General features: G+C 44.9%; 1 protein-coding gene across 1 annotated transcript; it reads right to left on the bottom strand.

The window, feature by feature from the left end:
* Positions 1–14,961: 14,961 nt before the first annotated feature.
* On the bottom strand, positions 14,962–19,041 carry LOC143608623 (putative protein S-acyltransferase 7). Its single transcript, XM_077083620.1, has 5 exons — positions 18,792–19,041; positions 17,019–17,201; positions 16,639–16,935; positions 16,335–16,568; positions 14,962–15,555 (listed from the first exon to the last, which is right to left on the bottom strand). The coding sequence occupies exons 1-5, from the start codon at positions 18,873–18,875 to the stop codon at positions 15,112–15,114; spliced, it is 1,242 nt and encodes a 413-aa protein (XP_076939735.1). The 5' UTR covers positions 18,876–19,041; the 3' UTR covers positions 14,962–15,111.
* Between the last annotated feature and the right edge of the window lie 6,525 nt (positions 19,042–25,566).

The following is a 25,566-nucleotide window of genomic DNA, read 5'->3' as shown; positions in this document are numbered from 1 at the left end:
ATTCGCATTAAATTCATCGCATTAATTGCGATCCCTATATAAAGGGGGAGAGGGTCTTTTGTAATTCACATCTTCACTTCTCTTCATCTCTAAGGCGATTTCTGGTGAATACTCTCTTATTTAATTGAGCATTCCTCCGAAATCGTTTCTTCTTCCTCTGCAATATGTCTTCTCATGATGCTGAAGCTGTAGCCGACGATAGGAGTACTGCTGGCGAGTGCCAGTGTGCTCTACCTATCGATCTGTACCAGTATGTTGTCAGGAAATTCATGCTTGAGTCTCTTGAGCCTGAGTTTCCTGAACCTCAGCAGACTGTGTACGATGCCCCCAGTGGCAAGATCGGGGTATATGCTGCATTCTTTGTTTATGGGAACCTTAGGTTCCCATTGACAAAGTTTGTGTACCGTGTCCTGGAGAGGCACGGTGTGCACCTGACCGAGGTGCATCCGATGGCGATTGCCAAGGTTCGGCACTTCGAGTGGGTGTGCCGAATTCTGGGCATTGAGCCCTATGTGGACCGCCTGATGACCTTCTATACTTGGAGGTGCATCCAGGGGTGGTACACCCTGACAACCCGGATCAAGGGTTTGAAGATTTGCGCGACCGAGCGCAGTCTCCGATCGTGGAAGCGGGAGTTCTTCTACATTTCTGCCCGCGCCATCCCCATTGCCATGAAGTTTAAGAAGGGGCAAGCGCTTCCGAGCCTTCACGCTTCCAGCTACCAGGAGGCGGAATGGTTCGCGAAGATATCTCTTGTCCAATCTCCGGTTTACCGGTTTCCGGAGTCCGGGATGGTAATGCTGGGGATGAGCCGGGTATGGAAGGAGGCGTCTCGGTTTCCCATTCTTCTCGAATACGGTTTGAATTCTATTCCTTATGGTATGTCTTGTCTTTTTTGCTGATATGAGTTTGTCTTCTAACTGTTTCTTTTCTTTCAGAGGGGAACGATTTGGAGTCGCTCCTGTACCCGCGGGAAGCTGACGGTCCCGTGCGGGTGGGTACTCGTGCTCTAGACGAGAACGAGTTGCCCATCCTGGAACAAACAGCGGATCGGTTTGTGGAGGTCTATCCGCTGGGCCACGAGATCCTGAGCCACCGGCGGCCAGGTAAGGCGTTATTCTATCCTCCACCCTTCAATGCTGTACCTGCTGCTGGAATTCCTGACATCCCATCTTCTTCTGAGGAATCCGCAGATGGTCCTCCGTTGGTGCGGAAGAGGAAGGCTGCCGGTGGGAAAGGGAAGGAGAAGGTGGCCTCCACAGCCGATCCAGTGGTCTTATCTGACACTGAGTCAGATAATGAAGAGGTGGCGGGGAACCCCGGTGGTGGGAAGACCACTGCTCCGGAGGCTACAACTGTTACCTCCGGAGAACCAATGACGACGACGGTGACCGGCATCAAGAGACCGGCTCCATCGGGTTCGTCCCCGCCCGTCCGTACGTTCAAGCTCAAGAGAACCCGTAAGTACAAACATCCTTCTTATCTTTGTAGATTTCACTTTCTAAATTTATTGAAACACTTATCTTCTTGTGCAGGCGTGGATGTTGACGCATTCCAGGGTGGAGCGCAGAGGAGTACCTCTCCGCCGATGACGGTAGGCTCGGTCAGCCTACCTGAGGCGACGACACAGGCGCCTGCGCCTGCTACCGCTGGATCAATTGCTCACTCCTTTGAGCCGACTGTTCCAGCCGAGATGACGTCACCGCCGGTGGTAAGTGCGATTTTTACAGCATCTTTCACCGAACCGGCGGTTACGATTGCTGCAGATTCTGCGGCGGCGACCCCGACGGCGACCACGGCGGCCGCTACTATGCCTCCGCCACCGGCAACGACTGCCGGCCCATCAGGTACGCGCAGGGCTTCTCGCCAATCTTTGTCACCTTCCCATCTGCCCGACCTTTTGGATGGATTTCCCTTAGGTTCAGGCGATGGGTTCGGTGGCTATCGGCCTGTGATCGACCCTACAGGTGCGTAGGGTTCTTTTTGGCTTTTATATTTTTTCTTCATCTTTTCCTAACTGCTTTATTTCTTTTGCAGTGTCGGATTCCAATGAAGTGTATGTTCCACGATGGAACATACGCCGAGGAACAACCCTTCGTACCCCTGTGGAGTGCGTGGAATGGGCTCGCCACGCTGCTCCCCATGGTGCGTTGGGGGAAGCCATGGCTAGCTACCAGGAGGGTAGGCTAACCAATGAGCTTCGGGTTCTCCAGGCCCGGATGCAGCCGCGCGTCGAGCTGCTTTGTCGTGAAAACGACAAGTTAAGAGCAGCTCGCGCCAAGGACGTATCTCAAGCGCGGGCTCTTCGGGAGGAGAACCAACAACTGTCCGCAGCTGCTGCGGAGAAGGAGAAGGCCTTCAAGGCCCTCGAGGTTGAGGTTCAAGCGCGACTCAAGGCCCGCTCCAAGGCTGCCCAAGCTGTTAACGAACAGCTTCGGCTGGCTAAGGAGACTGCGAGGAACGCGACCGAGAGGGCCACCAAGGCTGAAGCCGTTGCTGAGCCTTTACGCGTGGAGAACGAGGAGCTCAAGGCCAAATTAGAGGCTCTCCAACGTGCTCATGATGCCTTGGCGATGGAAGATGCCAAGAAGCTCCAGGAGATCTTGGACCAGAGGGGCGTGCTTGACCATACCGAGCGGAAACTTAAGGGCGTCGAAGAGGCTGCCGCAAAGGAAGTGCTACTTGCCAACCTTAACAAAAGCGAAGCCGAACGCGCCTGCACCCAAGCTCAAGCCGCCCTCCAAGAAGCTCTGGTTGCCAAGGAGTGGCTTCTTCGAGAAGCGTTGTCTCAGGTATGTTTAGCTTTACGTCTTCACGCTTTCCTTTGTACATAGAAAAGGTGTTTGACACTTGTATTTTCTTTGTAGGTTGTGCATCGGGTCTTCTCAGAGACTACTTACGATGATGCCATGAGCGCAGCCCTCAATGCTTCTCATGAGGATGGGGAAAAGGCCGGCTTCCTGCTTGGTCTAGGGTTCGTTGAGAAAGGCTTCCCGCCTTCCAACTTCCCTTTGTTCGATGTGGACACCGAAGCTGCATATGACCAAGCGGTGAACCAATATGCCGCCTTCCCGCATCCGGTGGTGGAGAAGGTGAACGAAGTCGCTGCTGCTGATGATGGACTTGCTATCCTCAAGGCTTTCCTTGAACCGTCACGCTCTACTGATGGGGCGGGTCCAAGTGGAAGTGGTCCTGAAGCTTGATTCTGAAGATCCCTTCCCGCCGCTAAGATAGACTAGATTTTGTTTTGTAGGCGGGTAGTTACCCGTCCATTCTTGTAATATATATTTTGTGAAATACAAATCTTTTTGCGGATAAGACTGTTATTTCCTTTGGGTTCATTGCTTTATAAACCTTATATGACTTGCATACTTAGTTTAAATTAGCGATTTCCCAAGTGTTTAGAATAAGTTAACCTTGAATGTGGTTGACAGTAGGTTGAAGTTTTGCTTCCCCCTTTGTGAGTGTGCGGATAGGACCGGCACTTGCACTTGGTAGGATGGCTAAACTTTACCTATGTCTGACCTGCGCATAGGTTTTTCCTTATCCTTTCAGAATGACTTTTAACCGTTCAACGCGCGGTTGTTAATGAATTAGTGTTCAGCTTCCGCTACCAGGATTCATGCGGGTATACCGGCACTTTCACATAGTGGGATGGCTGAACTCTTCCCCTTTAACTGTCCTGCATGAAGGTCTTGTCATTCTGGGTTTATGCGGGTTTTGCCGCCTTCCCCACACAACGATTCTTCACTTGATGCGGTGAATACCGGCATTAGTGTTCGAATCGACCGTTCAACGCATGGTTGTTAATAGGTTAGTGTTCAGCTTCCTCTACCAGGATTCATGCGGATATACCGGCACTTTCACATAGTGGGATGGCTGAACCTTTCCTCTTTAACTGACCTGCGTGAAGGTTCTGTCGTTTTTTGGGTTTGTGCGGGTTTTGCCGCCTTCCCCACGCAATGACTTGATGCGATGACTACCGGCATTAGTGTTCGAATCGACCATTCAACGCGTGGTTGTTAATAGGTTAGTGTTCAGCTTCCTCTACCAAGATTCATGCGGATATACCGGCACTTTCACATAGTGGGATGGCTGAACCTTTCCCCTTTAACTCACCTGCGTGAAGGTTTGATGCTTTTGGGTTTGTGCGGGTTTTTCCGCCTTCCCCACGCAACGATTCTTCACTTGATGCGGCGGATACCGGCATCTTCATGTGCAAAGTTCATAAAATACAAATATAAAATCATCAGCTTCAATTTGAAGGAGAATCGTTTCCATTAGAAGTGGCTCTAGGCCTTTTCTTTACAAATTTGGAATTGATCTACATACAAACTGTGTAATTGAGCTCCCATTAGGCGTGGCTTGGATGGGAGCACCATCGAGCCGACATGTATCTTGTTCGGGATCTCGTTGTTTACGCAGTATGTAGTCTCTGTTGAAGCTGCGATTTTTATTCGTGCGTTTCCCCAGGTGGGGTTCACGCATCAGCCTGCTCGACGCTCACTTCGCCACAAGGTGCGCGAGTGTCCCATCCTTGACAAATGCTTCGACCAAGTCCTTTACGTCTAAGCATTCTTCAGTGTTGTGGCCTTTGACTTTGTGAAAATCACAATACTTTCTCCGATCAGCGTTGTGGCGATGCCGGATAAACGGAGCCTTTGGCCACGGGAGCTCCTCCGTGGCGAATATCTCGGTCACACTCTTTGTGAGCGGCGTCCACCTGGAGTTCTTATCCGGTTTCATGTTGTCTCTTCCGCCCAACCGATGTTGGAAACCGGACGGGGTGTCAAAGTTTACCCTTGACTGCCAAATGCCCAGCTTCCGCTTTTTGTTTAATCGGGCGGTAAGGACGTTGTTTTCCCTTGTCTTCTGGGTGTAGAGGTTCGTGCTCTGTGGAAGATCTCTACCTAGTTGCCTCTCGGTTTCCGCAAAGCGTTTAGCTGCGGTCATGATGGCATCCCATGTGGATGGCATGCCATCTTTGCCCGTCAGGGTGCGGATGAGTTCCGGGTCGTTTGTGCCCTGGATGAAAGCGGCGCGAACGAGATCTTCGCTAACGTTGCCCAGGCTTAGCTTCTTCGAGTTGAAGCGAGTGATGTAGTCAGGCAAAGATTCTTCGTCCTCTCGGACGCACTTGAGGATTGTCCACTGCTCCTCAGTGTACTTTCTTTGCTGACTAAAGTGTTGGCTGAACTTCTGTTGGAAGTCTGCCCAATCATAGATGTGGTGGACCGGCAGACGGTCGAACCACGCTCTAGCTGCCCCGACCAGCGTCATTTGGAACATATAACACCACGTGGGTTCCGTACAGTTACTGACGGTCGCCCCCGCGATGAATCTGTTCAAGTGATCGTCAGGGTCAGAAATACCATCGTACGTGCCTATGTTAGACATTTGTTTGGCACTTCTTGGGGCGATTGCTTCCGCAATGTCCCTTGCGAATTTGGACGTTCCCGCCCTTGCCGCAGTTGGCGTGAATGTTTTGGAGAAGTCCCGTGGGCTGTTGCCCACGTTTATTGGACTGAATGCTTCTCCAAAACGCCTTCTCGGTTGGGAATCCGTTTCTTTACGCTTCCCTTTCGCCCTATGACGAGGGTTCGCGTCTTCCTCGGATTCCTCCGAATCATCATCGTACTCGAATTCTTCCACTTGTTGGATTGAACGTAAACGTTCATCCAACTCAGCTTGGAACTCTTTTTGACGTGCTTTGGCCCACGCTTTAACCTCATCGAGTGTTTGGCAGGGGAGCCTCGTCTGTTGATTTTCTAACTGGGTATCGGTGAATCCCAGTGTCTGATTATTTACTTCACTTGCCCCGGCTTGGGTAGCTGGGGTAGTGTTCGTAAAGTTTGTGTACTCGGTATTCCCCCTTATAGCTGGGGTCGTAATTACCGGAGTCTCTTGGTTACTCGGTTTCGGGACCGGAGTATCCTTAACCATCTTTCCAGAAGTTTTGAAAAAACTGGAGAAAAATAAAGTTCTAGCTTTATGTACGGATGGCGCCAATGAAGAAACACCAGTCGAACCCCGACAGATTACGAGTAACCTGAGGGTCCAAGAGACGTTTCCCACGAGGGGTTAATTCCGGCAAGATGGTTCTTCCGATAACCTGCAAAACAGACACCGTGAGCTCGTCACTAAGAAAGGGGGGGGGGGTTCCTCCTTGTGACCACCCTCCGGCGTGAGAATCAGTCTATATTACTCTTTGAATATAAAAGTATATTAATAATACTAGAGCAGTTATCAGGTAAATTATATAAGATATTAGATGATGTAAGATATTACCATTTGATGTCTTTTATAGCCGAATGTGGGTTTCCAAGGAGGTTTAGCCGGCCTAGTACTCTGCCAACTGTGGCCTACGCACGTGCTCTGCTGGTAATTGGTGGATAGGTAGCGGCTGATAGTGACCAGGCGTGCTGTTCACTTTTCCTTTTCCACCAACTACAAGCTAGGCACGTGGTATGGCAGGAGTTGGTGAGCAGGCGGCGGCTATTGGTCACAGTGCTGTGGCGTGTTGCCATGCTGCTGTCAGTGAGCTGTCGTATCGTTGGTCAGATCTTTTGTCCATACCTCGTCAGGTATCACACAAAAGATCCTCCATTATTATACGGACTGGCTCATTTAGGCGGGAGTTTTCCCCCTCCCGCCTTTATGCGGGAATGTTCCCGGCTTTGCTCATTCCTTCTTCAGGTGACTACTGAATTATTACGAGTCTGAGCCTTATGCGTGTAGCCATGCTGCGCGGGTGGCCAGACCCTAATGGCGGGTATCCGCACCTGCGGGAACAGGGGATACTTGGAAACCATAGGGAGGCATTTCCTGCGGGACCAGCTTGCGTACCGCATGTGAGGTCGTCACAACTCAGAGCGTGGTGGGTCCTGCAGGTTTGGTAGGTCGCGGCGCAGACGTCCCTATGGTGAAGTCTGCGGGTTCAACTGCGCAGACGTCCGTTTAAGGAGTCTTGCGTGTTCAACTGCGCAGACGTCTCCTTTTAAGGAAGTCTTGCGGGTCCTAACCGCCTCTGCTGGGACCTACCTCTTCACTAGCGAATGAGTCAGGTCGGACGGATTTGGGTTACAAGTCAAAAGGGTGTTAATCATTAAAAATGATAGTATTTAAAACAAACAAGTAGGTTGACCCCGCGTTGCCGGGGTGGTAAATTACAGTAGTAAACTATATTTCCACCGTCACCAAGGGTTCCGATTTGGAACCCGACAACGGTAGACGACAATCATCGTAGGCTCAGATACATGATCATCATAGCTATTGACCAAAGTAAGTCATAAATGTTGTTATTAACCAAAACTTCTTTCAAACTACATTGACGTCCACAAAATAAACGAATAAGAAAACAAATCATCATAGACTCAGATATATAATCACCATAGTCGTTATCAACAATGGTAAGCTGGTGGCAAAACACCGAATCACAGTCGGTAAATTTTAGCCAATACGACTCAAAGGCCACCAACGGTTACGAATCAGAACCCGGTAATGATAGGCTATTATCATCATGGGCTCGGATACATGACCATCATATCCCTTATCTACCAAGCCAATTCAAAGTAGGCCTTATATACAATTGTTGTTCAGTTAACAGTAGACCACATTTGACGATGATAATTGGTAAATAACCGATCAGACATCAAAATAACTTTTAATATTTGTTTTTGGTCAGGGGCTCCAGAATCAAAAAGCTGACTTTTTGTTCACTTCCACCTGAATCTCGGATTCACATTTTGTCATAATCAACATCATGCTCGAAATGTAACCAACCTAACTTAGTTAAAAATCAAAATCAAACACATCGCTAAAAGTGAGTATCATTGAAACTGTAATTACTGAGGCAAATTAGCCCAAAACATTGAATGTTTCATATGCAATTTGTTTTCAGTATGTGCCTACACATCCAAAATGTTATTCCTAGCTTTAAGCTGAAGCTGAAACTAAAACTAAGCTTATAACATCAAAAAGCGTGATTGTTATTGGTAGGACGAAAGAAACAATGGTTGCCATAGGCCACCACAATCAACAACCATGGCAGATCAGAAGTCGGCCGCCACCAAGTGTTAGAACAGGGACCCGATTTAGGGTTCATACCAAAAAGACGAAGCCCGCGACGGTGATGATTCACCCAACTGATGACTGAACCACCACACCACCGCCGTATGTCTGGCGCCACCAACGGTTCCGAATCAGAACTCGGCTATGTCATAGACTTTTCACACCTCAATTACGTCATCTGCATTATTCGACCACCATTCTTCATTGTCAAAATTGTTATAAAAAGAGTTACAAGGTTAGGTCACGCCTGTAGAAACGTGAAATGAATCTGACCTGACCCATGACGATGTTTCCACGGACTTCGAGATGAACGAACCACGACTTGCTTGCTTCTGCTCCGACCGCTGCTGTGATCTGCTGTGACTTTTGGGGGTGTGGAGGTGACCGCTAAGAAATCCAGAGGATCTCTTGTTCACAGACACAAAAATATGGTGGTGGCTCTTATTGAGCTATTTGCCAACCATTGATAAGGAGGTGGAGACCTCCTTATATAGGGAGCCTCATGGCCACCATCATGGTACCCTAATGGGCCTAGCCCAGGTAGGGTTACCTCCACAAAACCCCCTCAGCCCAAAAACAAATGTATTAGCCCATATAATAAAATAAGCCCAAAACACAATAAATTAGGGTTCTTAGTACCATACCCCGACAAGCCCCCCAAGTCCAGTGTTGCTCCTAGGCGTGCAAGCGTTTAGGTGGAGCACTGGACTTTATAAAGTGTGTTAGATCGTGAGGCGGTTTCTTCCCTTTTCTTCGGCCTTGTCTTTGAGTTTTGGGAGGTTTTCTCCATGATGATGACATGTTGTGATCCTTATGATGATGATGGTGCACTAGTATGAATAAGATATAGCACGCATCATAATAATAGTGGCGCGGGGCCTGATAATAAAGCTTGCGCGCGAGGCGACTTATGAGCTATAATAACAAAAGCCTGCGCGCGAAGCGACTTACGAGCTGAGAATAATAAAAGCCTGCGCGCGAGGCGACTTACGAGCTGAGAGTAATAAAGCTGGCGCGTGCGGCGACTTACGAGCTAAGAATAATAAAGCTGGCGCGTGAGGCGACTTACGAGCTAAGAATAATAAAGCTTGGCGCGCGTGGCGACTTACGAGCTGTAAAATAATAAAGCTGGCGCGTGAGACGACTGACGAGCTTGTAGAATAATGAGAGCCTGCGCGCATGGCGACTTACGAGCTGTAATAATAAAGAAGCTGGCGCGCGAGGCGACTTACGAGCTTGTAGATTAATGAAGCTGGCGCGCAAGGCGACTTACGAGCTGTAAAATAATAAAGCTGGCGCGTGAGGCGACTTACGAGCTAGGAATAATAAAGCTTGGCGCGCGCGGCGACTTACGAGCTGTAAAATAATAAAGCTGGCGCGTGAGGCGACTTACGGGCTAAGAATAATAAAGCTGGCGCGTGAGGCGACTTACGAGCTAAGAATAATAAAGCTGGCACGTGAGGCGACTTACGAGCTAAGAATAATAAAGCTGGCGCGTGAGGCGACTTACGAGCTAAGAATAATAAAGCTTGGCGCGCGCGGCGACTTACGAGCTAAGAATAATAAAACTTGGCGCGCGTGGCGACTTACGAGCTGTAAAATAATAAAGCTGGCGCGTGAGGTGACTTACGAGCTAAGAATAATAAAGCTTGGCGCACGCGGCGACTTACGAGCTGTAAAATAATAAAGCTGGCGCGTGAGGCGACTTACGAGCTAAGAATAATAAAGCTTGGCGCGCGCGGCGACTTACGAGCTGTAAAATAATAAAGCTGGCGCGTGAGGCGACTTACGAGCTAAGAATAATAAAGCTGGCGCGTGAGGCGACTTACGAGCTAAGAATAATAAAGCTGGCGCGTGAGGCGACTTACGAGCTAAGAATAATAAAGCTTGGCTGTGCGCGGCGACTTACGAGCTAAGAATAATAAAGCTGGCGCGTGAGGCGACTTACGAGCTAAGAATAATAAAGCTTGGCGCGCGCGGCGACTTACGAGCTGTAAAATAATAAAGCTGGCGCGTGAGGCGACTTACGAGCTAAGAATAATAAAGCTGGCGCGTGAGGCGACTTATGAGCTAAGAATAATAAAGCTGGCGCGTGAGGCGATTTACGAGCTTGTAGAATAATGAGAGCCTGCGCGCATGGCGACTTACGAGCTTTAATATGATGATAATGACCGGCCGACAAGGGCCTCTTCTGCGCAGGATGACTATCCCGGCTTGTCTTCAAAATAATAATGGAGGCACAAACGGCCAGATAATAATAATGATGTCATAGGTGCTTGCGCGACTCGTGGCCGAACCTTTTAGTATGGCGCGTAGCCATATGGGTTTATGAGTATTCCACCCTTGGCGCGAGGCCTGTGGGTTTATGAGTATTCCACCCTTGGCGCGAGGCCTGTGGGTCTGAGTATTCCACCCTTGGCGCGAGGCATGTGGGTTTATGAGTATTCCACCCTTGGCGCGAGTCCTGTGGGTCTGAGTATTCCAAACTTTTAAGTTTGAGCTAAGACTCATATTTTTGGGCTAAGGCCCTGACGTTTTAGAGTTAAGACTCGTCAACGCGTTTGAGCTTGAAGCTCGCGCATGTATGTTTTACTTCGTTTTATTTTTAGTTTGATGTCAATATAATGTTGTCATATTGCTCAAATTAATAAAAGGAAGTGTGAAACATGTATGCAAAAAAAATGTATGCGGTGGCGCGAATGCAAACCGCTGTGGCGAAGAGTGATCGCCGGGAGCGCGCATGCGGAATCCGAAGTTGATCCGCGGTAGCGCGCATGATCTAGAGATTTTGAATGCGTGAGCATCTATGATGTGTGAGCATGCGTGATGCGTGAGCATGCTTGATGTTTGAGCATGCTTGATGCTTGAGCATCGATGCGTGAGGATGCTTGATGCGTGAGCATCGATGCGTGAGCATGCAAATGTTTGAGCATGCTTGATGCTTGAGCATGCTTGAGCATGTGCTATGCGCCATGAGCATAGGTTTTGGCTGTCTTCATGACATCTTGATTTTAAGCCTCGGTCTGTATCCTGTGGGTTGACCTTTCGCGCGCTCGGTGCCTGCGCGCATGGTTGAGCATGCTTGATGCTTGAGCATGCTTGAGCATGTGCAATGCGCCATGAGCATAGGTTTTGGCTGTCTTCATGACATCTTGATTTTAAGCCTCGGTCTGTATCCTGTGGGTTGACCTTTGGCGCGCTTGGTGCCTGCGCGCATGTTTGAGCATGCTTGATGTTTGAGCATCGATGCGAGAGCATGCTTGATGCTTGAGCATCGATGCGTGAGCACACTTGATGTTTGAGCATGCTTGATGCTTGAGCATGCTTGAACATGTGCTATGCGCCATGAGCATGCTTGATGTTTGAGTATCGATGCGAGAGCATGCTTGATGCTTGAGCATCGATGCTTGAGCATGCAAATGTTTGAGCATGCTTGATGCTTGAGCATGCTTGATGCGTGAGCATCGATGCGTGAGCATGCAAATGTTTGAGCATGCTTGATGTTTGAGCATCGATGCGAGAGCATGCTTGATGCTTGAGCATCGATGCGTGAGCATGCAAATGTTTGAGCATGCTTGATGCTTGAGCATGCTTGATGCGTGAGCATCGATGCGTGAGCATGCAAATGTTTGAGCATGCTTGATGCTTGAGCATGCTTGATGCGTGAGCATCGATGCGTGAGCATGCAAATGTTTGAGCATGCTTGATGCTTGAGCATGCTTGATGCGTGAGCATCGATGCGTGAGCATGCAAATGTTTGAGCATGCTTGATGCGTGAGCGAACCCAGATCTGATTCAGCACAGATATGAGGGTTTTCCCCAAAATATCGGGTATTTCTTCCTGTGTATTTCCAGATCATTGTTCAGATCCGATAGTATTTCTTCCTGTGTATTTCTTCCAACAGATCTGATAGTATTTCCAGATCTGGAAATATTTTTTAGATCTACGGAAGAACATATCTGAGAGAAGAAATCGTAGATCTGAGATATCGATGAACAGATCTGGAATATTGATGAACAGATCTAGGATATTGATGAACAGATCTGGAATATTGATGAACAGATCTGGAATATTGATCCGTATATCTGAGATCTTGATGAACAGATCTGTAGATCTTGATGAACAGATCCCTAGATCTGATGAACAGATCCGTAGATCTGAGATGCTGATGGACAGATCGGAGGGCCGAAACGAGAAGCGAAGTGTGGTTCCTTGCCGTCCCACGGATGGCGCCAAAATGTAAAAACGTGAAATGAATCTGACCTGACCCATGACGATGTTTCCACGGACTTCGAGATGAACGAACCACGACTTGCTTGCTTCTGCTCCGACCGCTGCTGTGATCTGCTGTGACTTTTGGGGGTGTGGAGGTGACCGCTAAGAAATCCAGAGGATCTCTTGTTCACAGACACAAAAATATGGTGGTGGCTCTTATTGAGCTATTTGCCAACCATTGATAAGGAGGTGGAGACCTCCTTATATAGGGAGCCTCATGGCCACCATCATGGTACCCTAACGGGCCTAGCCCAGTTAGGGTTACCTCCACAAAACCCCCTCAGCCCAAAAACAAATGTATTAGCCCATATAATAAAATAAGCCCAAAACACAATAAATTAGGGTTCTTAGTACCATACCCCGACAACGCCAATGTTTGCTGTCGTAAGCACGCCATTGATTCATGTGGCTGAACATGATTAGGTCATGTCAACTATTATATTTGTTTTTTTTAAATACTATCATTTGTTGTATTTGTGCTTGAACTCGCGTCGCTTCGCAACCGTGACGCACGGTTTTGTTTATCTAATGTCATCGCTGTTGATATCGGTCGGATACGCGTATGCTCACAACATGTTTTTTTTTTGGGTTGTTACGGGTTTGTTGATTAATTTATCTTTTGGTTTGAATCTGGTGTCGTAACCTGACACTGAGCGGATTTGTGTATGTTCGCCATCGCAACACAAGTTTATGTTTGTTTATTGCTTTTTTTTGTAGTTGGTGACTTTACTAAAATTACCATAAGTCTTGCGTGACGCGCTTGGTGTGTTACCTAGTTCATTTTAAACTACAACTCATATATGTAACTAAGATTGATTTTTACTTGTATAGATTTTTTTAATAGTTTACCATCATTAAATATGATATTTATATGAATTTTAATGCATACCAAATTTTTTAAAACTTAGTTCAAAATTGTTAACAATACTAACTTTTTATTTATTTGTATTGAGATATATTTTAATAAAATATGAATAAAGATGCATACATAAGGCAGAAAAAAAATATTTCAAGAGATTAAAAATAAAAAAAAAGTTGAAACTTACATCCTTCAAAGACTTGTACATTGATGCAACGATGACTTGTACATTATAATTTGCACCTTGATATTCAACAAGCTTTATATCGAAACGTCGACAATAATATGCACGTTTCAATGGTACGTTCAGTTTTTTTTTAATGCATTATATATTAAGAGATATAGAATGAAACAAAAAAATAAATAAACTTGTCAAATACATTAATAAACTTAAGGGGTGGAAAGGTAACTATGATATAAATTTCAAAAGTTTAATATAGTTGAGGGGTAAAATATGTAATTATAATTTAAATACCATTATACCCTCTTAACCAACTTAAGACATATAAGAAAGATGGTACAATGAGCAATTAAAGTTGGACCTCTTAAAAATTAAGAAGTCAGAGGATTATCTTTATATATAGTATAGATATAGATAATATTATTCAATGTCAAATATCAGAATGTCTATTTTAATAATTTTTCCTTATTATATTTTTAATTTTACATTACCCAAAATCTTTTTTATATGGCTTGATGAATTTGGGATCTATTTTTAAATTGAAAGAGAAAGAAAAGCATAAAAGACTTTTAAGAGCATTATGTTAACATGTGGATTTGATCTCGTCAATTGGTTATTGATCGTAGATGCTTTCCTCTCTTGAAAAGTAATTTGTATATATTTTATTAATAAATTAGTTAAGGGTAGCTTTTCTTACCGTAAAAACTAACAAGTTTAAAAGAATATATATTGAAGAAAACTACAATATCAAGCAAAATATTACATCATATTGATGTATATGAGCTAATGTAGTAATGTGCATACAGTGCTATACTGCTATGTGTGTAGAGAAACACAAACAATTTTTACTTCTACTTTTTTAATGGCGTTTTGACTCCTTTTTAACTCATTAGGCCTACCAATCACCAATACCCGAGTTCGAGCTCTGAGATGAAATTTCAACCGTCCATTATTCATTGAACGCTCCTAATCTTCAAAACAAGACTCTCCCTAGGAGGAAACCCCCGATGAGAGGCATGATACACTTTTGCTTCTACTTTAACCGGAAAATATAAAATGATTATGCAATGACCTACTCCACCCTTCGCTTTGCAAGTAATTCAACACCCTAGCTTCTACAAATTTAGGTTCTCATAAATTTCCTACAAATTTAGGTTCTCGTATATTTCCATTTAAAGTGCTTCTGTATTGAACATGATCGTGTCTTTGTCATATTGGATGGTTCTCATAATTTTCCATTTAAAACGAACGCGTTCATTTCAAAACTAATATCATGTTGAGAACCAGGTGAACAGATTATTATTATTATTATTATTATTATTATTATTATTATTATTATTATTATTATTAACATTATTATGATAAATGGCTTTTATTGGTATATGCATATGAATTTTGATAAAATGCCATAATATTATACATTAATAATATAAATCATTAACAATTTGCATGTATACTGATATTATTAGTCCAGAAATAAACACATCTACTGATCTACACATAGCAAGTTATTATAGATTTTTCTATTTTAAATTGTTTTAATGATATAAAAAATATATCAGATAACAATTAATTAGTTCAATTATCTACATAAATTATAACGGTTAAAAAAATATACACACCAAAGACCTCAACTAGTCAACTATATCTATACCCCAATTTTTAAGGGTATACGATACACAAATCCAACTCACTTAACATCTTCTTACAGTCAAAGCTGGCCTGTCATTTGACCGGTACATCCACCAGACTGCCACCTAAGCTGGCACTGCTTCCACCGCGGCTGAACCGGTCCGAGTACCCAACACCCGTGATCGAAGCAATGTCACTTTGTAAATCCCAGCTTCCGCTCCGTCCCAAGCTAGCCCGCCTAGCAATTCCATTCCCGCCAGCAGCACCGCCAGCATCTCCCGCCATGGCCTCGTTCTTCCACCCAGGCTTCATGCTACTCATTTCAACGTCGCTTGGAACTTTCTCTATGTTTGAATTTACAAAACTGCCCCAGGTGACTCTAGTTGGAAGTTGAGGCTCTCGAACCACGAATGCTCGGAAGTTGTTCTTCGATGGAGGAATGCTGGTACAGAAAACCTCCTTGAAGTTTCCAAAAATGCCCCTGTTGTATGGATTTTCGGATCGGTCGTATCTGTATCGAAAGTTTTCATATGTTGACTGCAAATATAGACACAAAACAGGATTTCAAAATATAACTTATTACTCTAATAATTCTTTTTGTATTTTGTTTTTTAACCAGTCATGTTATGCCACGTGGACCATTAACAACTTTTTTTCTGTTTTGCCCTCATAACTTTTAAAATTCAATGTTTTATAAAGTTCCATGTTGTGCTAATAAACGTGCTTATTTTCATCTATACATCAATATAAATTTTGTTCAAAACCAAACTGTTAACGGTAATGTACAAGTGATCGAAGATTCGAAGAACAAACGAACGTGTCATCAAAGTTGCGCTACGGGTTAGATTTTTGTAAATGACGTTGTTTACCCTTTTTACCGTTTTAATCAACAACGTTTCAACTTTCAACATAAATAGTTTGCTGTATACATATTCAACGCCACTTTTTTCCGTCTGTTTAGATGTATTTTATAAACATTTGTAAGTACTTTATGATGCAGAGATGGAGCATAAATAAGGCTACGATTTGTTAACCTTTTATTAGTTTTGATAATTATTTTATTTCCGTGTTTATCTCTTTTGGTTGTTTAGTATACATAGGGATTCTTGGTTGTTTCATTTCTGAGTTTTTGATTGAATTTTAATGATAAAGAACTTTGTGCTTAAAACATATGGTTCGTTTTATTGTCTTTGATTAGTCATAAGTTTCTTGAGCCATTAATCGCTTCCAAAACTGCATCAATTTACATTTGATGGATTTACATTTGATGGAATACGCAAACATGTTTCTTAATCATATCATAATTAATGTATTACCTGGTTTGTGCTGATGAGATAAAGATGAAAAATGGTGAGACCGCCAACAAACCAAACTGATAAAAAGGTGTAAATTATTAGCGCGATAGATGCAGGAGTCTTGATTAATGCTCTCCATATTGAAGTGTTTTCACTGTGCATGATCCTTATTACATACACCCAACAAATGGAAAACACATAAATGCAAAGCAGAGTTGCCGACGACACAAACATGAAGAAAAACCGGTAGTTACGCTGCAACAAGAAACATAATAACCGTCAACAATAAATCATTATACAAGCGAAAATATGCTATTAAACTTACCCGTCCAATACATTGTCCGACCCATGGGCAATGATGATCGAATCGTTCCACACAATTGTCGCATATTGAACAATGAGAGCAACGTAGAGGTCGGTACAACATGCAGGTATCACAGTATTTGACTTTAACAGTCATCCCGTTGACCATTACTTCTTTGACACGAGGCAAGCGTAACTGTGGAGTTTGACCTGGTCCGACGTCTATACCCTGATCTGTTGTATCTGGTTGTGGCGGGTGTAAATTTCTAGGAATTATACCCGGGTCCCGCCCAGACGTCACTAGAAGAAGGGTTATTACCTGCAAAAGTATAAAATATTATTAGCATTTACATAGAAACATTAATGTAACGAAAAATATATTACCAAGTTAAGAGAACTTACATAAAATGTGAATACTATTGCCACCGCCCAAATTAATATTCCCAAATGATGAGGAAAATCATCAATCAACTTCCGTGCAACAAACGCACAGAAAACTGCGACAGGTGCAACTATTAAGAACATGGATAGGAAAACAGAACCGACATCCGGTCCGAATATAAGCCTTCCACCAAGAAAAAATATCTGCAAAGTAGAAATCAAAGCACGTTATTTGATCAGAAAAAAAGCACAAATTTATGACACTTCAAAGCTCTAATTGCTCATACAAAGCACATCGTTTCAAAATAATCAAACGAAAACACCTTTTAGCACACCGTGCATATACTATTATAGTTCACTGGCGACAAAACAAAATTGCCTAAAATTAAGTGCACGCTGTCAATTAGTGTCTATTAACTACTTTTACTTGAGGTCATGTCTTCAAGCCGTCGGAAACAGCTTCCCGCACAAATCTAGTTTATAAATTTCATTATTCGGTTTCATCTCACATGTTTCAACCAAAACCCTAAATTTGAAAGGAAAAAAACTAAAACCGAATTGTAAACTCATAAATTAGATCAGTTAATGTCAAATCACAACCCAATTGATAAATAAAAAAAATACACAAAAATATAACAATCAAAGCTCTAATTACTTTTATTAAACATGCCATTTCTATATATTCAAACGAAAGCACCTTTTAGTACCGTACACATGCTAATACAGTTCACTAGTGACAAAATTGCCTAAAATTAAGTGCACACTGTCAATTAGTGTCCACTAACAACTTTAATTAATGATGGCGGGCCTTGGAGCAACCAGTACGGTTACTGCTTTGTGACCTTGAGATCATTGGTTCAAGCTGTCGGAAACAGCACAAATCTAGTTTCGGTTTCGTCTCACATGTTTCAACCAAAACCCTAAATCTGAAAGGAAAAAAAAAACTAAAACCGAACCGTAAACTCATAAACTAGATCAGTTAATGCCAAATCACACCCGACTGATAAATAAAAAAATGCACATCATTATAACACTTCAAAGCTCTAATTACTTATATAAACAACATCATTTCTAAATATTCAAACGAAAACACCTTACACAGTTCACTCATGGCAAAATTGCCTAATTAAGGGCATGTATAACAATTCATTGCCGTGATCCGTCAGTTACAGTCTATCAAGGTTGCTGCTTTGTGACCTTAAATCACGGGTTCAACCCGTCGAAAATAGTAAATTCATTACTCGGTCTGAATTAACACATTTCAACCAAAACCCTAAATAATAAAAAAAATAAAAATAAAACAGAACCAAAACCTAGTATCTCGTGATCTATCTGTTATCGTCTATCAAGGTTGCTGATTTGTGACCTTAAATCACGGGTTCAACCCGTCGAAAATAGTGAATTTCATTATTCGGTCTCAATTCACTCGTTTCAACCAAAAAAAAAAAAAAAAAAACCTAATATCATCACAACCCAATTGATAGATATAAAAATGCACAAAATTAAAACAATCAAAGCTCTAATTACTTTCATAAACCACATCATTTCAAAATAATCAAACAAAATCACACCTTTTTAATGTTAATACAACACAAAAATGCCTAAAATTTAGGACACACATAAAAACTTATTATTAAAACCTGATCCATTAACCAATTGATGATGATTAAGCAAAACCCTAGATTTATAAAAAATGAAACTAAACCCAGATCATAGATTCAATCACTAGATCAGTCAATGCCAAATCACAATTCAACCACTCCGATCTACAATAATAATAATAAGTGAACATACGTTGGTTCCTTTCCAGGTCTGGTAGGTGCGGAGGACCTCCGGCGAGTGAGGGGCGGATGACGGCGGTGGATGTACGTGATGCATATTGGTTGTTGTAAAGGTTAAGGTTGTTTGGTGTGTAAGTAAAAGTAAGTATATGTTTATGTTTAAGGAAGGTGAAAAGGACGGCTAACGGTGGCGGGTTATTGACTGACCCACTCCATTAATGGAATTGGAATTAATGTGTCAAAAGGAAACGGCAGATGGAAATTAATTGTTTGTTTTGTTTTCAAATTTATGTCAAAGATAATAATACAAAGTGGTGTATGCTTTTGTAAAGTTATTATTATTATTATCTTAATAAAATAATTTAAAAATTTTTACTTCATTTTCGTTGTATCATTTTAGTTAATATGATGGTGAAGAGGTAGGTCCCAGCAGAGCCCAGTTGAACCCACAGGACTCACCTTGAAGAGAGACGTCTGCGCAGAAACCAACTGGATCCGCAGGACCCACCATGCTCAGAGACGTGACGTCCTTACGCGCAGTACGCAAGCTGTTCCCGCAGGAAACGCCTCCCAATGGTGAAGTACTCCGCCTGTTCCCGCAGCTGCGGATACAAGCCATCAGGGAAGGTCACCCGCGCAGCAAGGCTACACGCACAAGGCACTTAGCTCTCAATAATTCAGTAGTCACCTGAAGGAATGAGCAAAGCCGGGAACAATCCCGCACAAAGGCGGGAGGGGGAATACTCCCGCCCAAATGAGTCAGTCCGTACGATACTGGAAGATCTTTTGTACTGTACCTGACGAGGTATGGGCAAAAGATCTGACCAGAGATACGACAGCCCATTGACAACAGTATGGCGAGCAGCATGCTCTTGTACTGTATGTCACTATTAGCCGCTACCTACTCACCAACTCCTGTCATACCACGTGCATAGCCTGCAGTTGGTGGAAAAGGAATAGTACACAGCAGGCCTAGTCACTGTCAGCCGCTGCCTACCCACCAACTACCAGCATGGCACGTGCGTAGGCCACAGTTGGTAGAACAGGAATACTATTCAACCGGCTATACCCTCTTGGAAACCTACCTTCGGCTATAAATACCCCAAATGGTATGATCATCTCATCTTATCTTATATCTTACATCTTATACCTGATATCTGCTCTAGCAATCTCTTAATATACACTTATATTCAAGAGCAATCTAGTCTGATTCTCACGCCGGAGGGTGGTCACAAGGAGGTACCCCCCCCCCCCTTCTCAGTGACGAGCTCACGGTGTCTGTTTTGCAGGTTATCAGAAGAACCATTTTTGCCGGGTCTAACCCCTCGTGGGAAACATCTATTTAACCCCCAGATTATCCGTAATCTGCCCGGGGTCGATTAGTGTTTCTTCATTGGCGCCATCCGTGCATAAAAGCTAGAACTTAATTTCTTTTCAGTTTTTTCAAACTTCTGGAAAGATGGTTAAAGAAACTCCGGTAACCACAACCCCAGCTACTGGGGGGAATACCGGCGACTACACAGTTTTTACGAACACTACCCCGGTTACCCAAGCCGGGGCAAGTGCAGTAAATTTTACGAACACTACCCCAGTTACCCAAGCTGGGGCAAGTGAAGTAAACAATCGCTCACTGGGATTCACCGATACCCAGTTAGAGACAACGAACGAGGCTCCCCCGCCAAACACTCGATGAAGTTAAAGCGTGGGCGGAAGCACGTCAAAAAGAATTCCAAGCTGAGTTGGATGAACGCTTACGTTTACTCCAACAGGTTGATGAATTCGTAGAGTACTTTGACGATGATTCGGAGGAATCCGATAGTGACGCAAACCCTCGTCATAGGGCGAAAGGGAAGCGTAAGGAAACGGACTCCCAACCGAGAAGGCATTTTGGAGAAACCTTCAAACCAAAAAACGCGGGTGGAAACCCACGTGAGTTCTCCAAAATATTTACACCAACTGCTGCAAAGGCGGGAACGTCCAAATTTGCAAGGGACATTGCGGAAGCAATCGTCCCGAAAAGTGCCAAACAGATGTCCAACATCGGCACTTACGATGGTATATCTGATCCAGACGATCATTTGAACAGGTTCATAGCGGGGGCAACCGTCAGTAGTTGGACGGAACCTACGTGGTGTTACATGTTCCAAATGACGCTTGTTGGGGCAGCTAGAGCGTGGTTCGATCGTCTACCTGTCCACCACATCTACGATTGGGAAGACTTCCAGCAGAAATTTAGCCAACACTTCAGCCAACAAAGAAAGTATACCGAAGAGCAATGGACAATCCTCAAATGCATTCGAGAGGAAGATGAACCTTTGCCAGACTTCATCACTCGCTTCAACTCAAAGAAGCTAAGTCTGGGTAATATTAGCGAAGATCTTGTTCGCGCTGCTTTCATCCAGGGCGCGAACGACCCAGAGCTCATCCGCACCTTAACGGGTAAAGATGGCATGCCATCCACATGGGATGCCATCATGACAGCAGCTAAACGCTTTGCGGAAACGGAGAAGCAACTGGGTAGAGATCTCCCCCAGAGCACAAACCTCTACACCCAGAAAACAAGAGAAGACAACGTCCTTACCGCCCGACTAAACAAAAAGCGGAAGCTAGGCATTTGGCAGTCAAGGGTAAACTTTGACACCTCATCCGGCTTGCAACATCGGTTAGGCGGAAGGGATAACGTACAGTCGAACCAGAACTCCAGATGGACGCCACTCACCAAAAGCGTCACCGAGATATTCGCCACTGAGGAGCTCCCATGGCCAAAGGCTCCAATAATCCGACATCGTCACAATGCTGATCGGAGCAAATACTGTGACTTTCACAGGACAAAAGGCCACAACACTGAAGAATGCACAGACGTAAAGGACATCGTCGAAGCATTTGTCAGAGATGGGACGCTCGCACACCTCGTGGCGTAACGAACGCTTAGCAGGCTGATGCGTGTAGAACCCTAGCTGGGGAAAACACGAATAAAATTGCAGCTTCAATGCCGGAGACTACATACTGCGTAAACAACGAGATCCCGAACCAGGTGCATATCGGCTCGATGGCACTCCCATCACAACAACATGGAAGGGAGCTCAATTACACAGTTTGCATGTAGATCAAATCCAAATTTGTAAAGAAAAGGCCCAGAGCCACTTCTAATGGAAATGATTCTCCTTAGAACATCGACGCTGATGATTTTACATTTATACTTATGAACTTTCCACACGGATATGCCGGTCTTCACCGCATACATAAGTGTGAAAGAAGTCGTTGCGTGGGGAAGGCGGCAAAACCCGCATAAACCCAAAAAACGGCAAACCTTCACGCAGGTCAGTTAAAGGTAAAGTTCAGTCATCCCACTAAATGAAAGTGCCGGTCTATCCGCACGAATCATGATAGAGGAAACTGAACAGTAACCTATTAACAACCGCGCGTCGAACGGTTAATTTATTCAACACTAATATGCCGGTTTTCACCGCATAATTACGTGGAAAGTCGTTGCGTGGGGAAGGCGGCAAAACCAGCATAAACCCAAAAAACGGCAAACCTTCACGCATGTCAGTCATAGGTAAAGTTCAGTCATCCCACTAAATGAAAGTGCCGGTCCTAACCGCACGAATCATGATAGAGGAAACTGAACACTAACCTATTAACAACCGCGCGTCGAACGGTTAATTTACTCAACACTGATGCCGGTTTTCACCGCATAATTACGTGGAAAGTCGTTGCGTGGGGAAGGCGGCAAAACCCGCATAAACCCAAAAAAAACGGCAAACCTTCACGCAGGTCAGTCATAGGTAAAGTTCAGTCATCCCACTAAATGAAAGTGCCGGTCCTAACCGCACGAATCATGATAGAGGAAATTGCACTAACCTATTAACAACCGCGCGTCGAACGGTTAATTTACTCAACACTGATATGCCGGTTTTCACCGCATAATTACGTGGAAAGTCGTTGCGTGGGGAAGGCGGCAAAACCCGCATAAACCCAAAAAACGGCAAACCTTCACGCAGGTCAGTCATAGGTAAACTTTGGTCATCCAACTAAATGAAAGTGCCGGTCCTAACAGCAGAAATCATGAGAGGAAACCGAACCTATTGACAACCGCGCGTCGAACGGTTAACTTATTCAAAATACTTTAGAAAATTTCTAACAGAAGGATGAGGAAAACCTCCACGCAGGTTAGATGTAGGTAAAGTTTAGCCATCCTACTAAGTGCAAGTGACGGTCCTACCCGCACAATCACGAAAGAGGAAGAAAAACTTCAACCTATTATCTACCACGTTCAAAGGTTAATTTATTCTAAACACTTAGAAAATTTCTTAAAAGATGAGGAAAACCTCCACGCAGGTCAGATATAGGTAAAGTTTAGCCATCCTACTAAGTGCAAGTGACGGTCCTACCCGCACAATCACGAAGGAGGAAGCAAAACTTCAACCTATTATCTACCACGTTCAAAGGTTAACTTATTCTAAACACTTGGAAAATTGCTAATTTAAACTAAAGTATGCATGAGCAAGTCATATAACGTTTATAAAGCAAGTCATCCAGTGAAAGTAGCGGTCTTACCCGCACAAAGATTTATATTTCATAATATTCATTACAAGAAGGCCGGGTAACTACCCGCCTACAAGAATATAAATCTATACAAGGTAAACCTATCCTAACAGTGGGAAGGGATCTTCAGGATCAAGCTTCAGGACCACTTCCACTTGGACCAGCACCATCAGTAGAGCGTGGCGGTTCAAGGAATGCTTTAAGGATAGCTAGCCCATCATCAGCAGCAGCAACTTCGTTCACCTTCTCCACCACCGGATACGGGAAGGCGGCATACTGATTCACTGCTTGGTCATATACAGCTTCAGTATCAACATCATACAAAGGGAAATTGGAAGGCGGGATGCCTTTCTCAACGAACCCTAGACCAAGCAGGAAGCCGGCCTTTTCCCCATCCTCATGAGAAGCGTTGAGGGCTGCGCTCATGGCATCGTCGTATGATGTGTCCGTGAAGACTCGATGCACAACCTACAAGAAAAAATACAAGTATCAAAACCTTTTCTATTTACAAAGAAAAGCGTGAAGACATTAGGAAGCTAAGCTTACCTGCGACAACGCTTCTCGAAGAAGCCATTCCTTGGTAACCAGAGCCTCCTGGAGGGCAGCTTGAGCTTGGTTACGGGCGCGTTCGGCTTCACTTTTGTTGAGGTTGGCAAGCAACACTTCTTTAGCCGCAGCCTCTTCAACGCCCTTTAGCTTCCGCTCAGTATGGTCAAGTACCCCCCTCTGGTCCAAGATCTCTTGGAGCTTCTTGGCGTCTTCCATCGCCAAGGCATCATGAGCCTGTTGGAGCGCCTCTAGTTTGGCTTTAAGTTCCTCATTCTAGAGGCGTAGAGGCTCAGCAACAGCTTCAGCCTTGGTGGCCCTCTCGGTTGCGTTCCGTGCAGTTTCCTTAGCCAGCTGAAGCTGTTCGTTAACAGCTTGGGCCGCCTTGGAACGGGCCTCGAGACGGGCCTGAACTTCAACCTCGAGGGCCTTGAAGGCCTTCTCCTTTTCCGCAGCCACTGCGGCAAGCCTCTTGTTCTCCTCCCGGACAGCCCGCGCCTGAGCTACTTCTTGAATACAAGCTGCTTTTAACTTGTCATTTTCACGACAGAGCAGCTCGACGCGCGGCTGCATCCAGGCCAGGAGAATCCGAAGCTCGTTGGTTAGCCTACCCTCCTGGTAGCTAGCCATTGCTTCCCCCAACGCACCACTGGGAGCTGCGTGACGAGCCCACTCCACGCACTCCACAGCCGTGCGAAGGGTTGTTCCTCGGCGGATGTTCCATCATGGAACATACAATTCATTGGAATCCGACACTGCAAAAAACAAAAAGCAGTTAGGAAAAGATGATATATATATAAAAAAAAAAAGGCCAAAAGAACCCTACGCACCTGTAGGGTCGACAACAGGCCGATAGCCGCCAAACCCATCACCTGAACCCAAGGGAAATCCATCCAAGAGGTCAGGCAGATGGGAAGGAGGCAGAGGTTGGCGAGAAGCCCCAAGCATACCTGAATGATTGGCTGTAGCTGCCGACGTCAGAGGCATGGAGGCCGGCGCGGTAGAAACCAACGGAGGTGAACTCACAACCGTGGTCGCCGCTGCGGAAGTACCCGCAGAAATAGTCACCGCCGGCTCAGTGAAAGATTCAGTAAATATGGCACTGACAGCCGGCGGAGATGTCATCACAGTTGGAACAGTTGGCTCAACTGGGTGAGCAACTGAACCAACTGAAGCAGGCGCAGCCGCCTGGGTCATCGCCTCAGGTAGGTTGACCAAGCCTACCGTCATGGGTCCGGAGGTGCTCCTCCCCGCTCCACCCTGGAATGCGGTAGCATCCACGCCTGCACAAAGAAGATATAAGTATAATGGCGGAAAGATATGAAGTTAAAAGTAAAGGAAGTTTGTACTTACGGGTTTTCTTGAGCCTAAAAGTGCGAACAGGCGGGGACGAACCCGATGGAGCCGGCCTCTTCACGCCGCTCACCGTCGTTGTCCTGGGCTGCTCGGAGGTGACGGTCGTCTCAGCCTCCGGAGCAGTGGTCTTATCACCACCAGGGTTCCCCGCCACCTCCTTGCTTTCGGTCTTTGAATCAGACCGATGCACCGGATCGGCAGTGGAGGCAACCTTCGCCTTCCCCTTCCCGCCGACAGCCTTCTTTTTCCGCACCAACGGAGGACCATCTGCGGATTCCTCATCAGAACACAAGATTAGAGGAATTACAGCAGAGGTTTCAGCATTGAGAGGTCGAGGA

This window comes from Bidens hawaiensis, unplaced genomic scaffold, assembly GCF_021521415.1.
Source record: "Bidens hawaiensis isolate Kalapana, Puna unplaced genomic scaffold, B.hawaiensis_p1.1 tig00419396_1, whole genome shotgun sequence".
Taxonomy (NCBI): domain Eukaryota; kingdom Viridiplantae; phylum Streptophyta; class Magnoliopsida; order Asterales; family Asteraceae; genus Bidens; species Bidens hawaiensis.
The sequence above is the reverse complement of the archived record's forward strand: the minus strand, read 5'-3'. Positions and strand labels throughout refer to the sequence as shown.

What these genes read in the sequence shown, in the direction of transcription:
- LOC143608623 (XM_077083620.1), bottom strand. Translation starts at nt 18,875, where the DNA reads ATGCATCACGTACATCCACCGCCGTCATCCGCCCCTCACTCGCCGGAG. An exon ending in AGACCTGGAAAGGAACCAAC is followed by an intron (nt 17,202 to 18,791) that starts GTATGTTCACTT and finishes TCTACTTTGCAG; the next exon opens with ATATTTTTTCTTGGTGGAAG. An exon ending in CAATAGTATTCACATTTTAT is followed by an intron (nt 16,936 to 17,018) that starts GTAAGTTCTCTT and finishes ATACTTTTGCAG; the next exon opens with GTAATAACCCTTCTTCTAGT.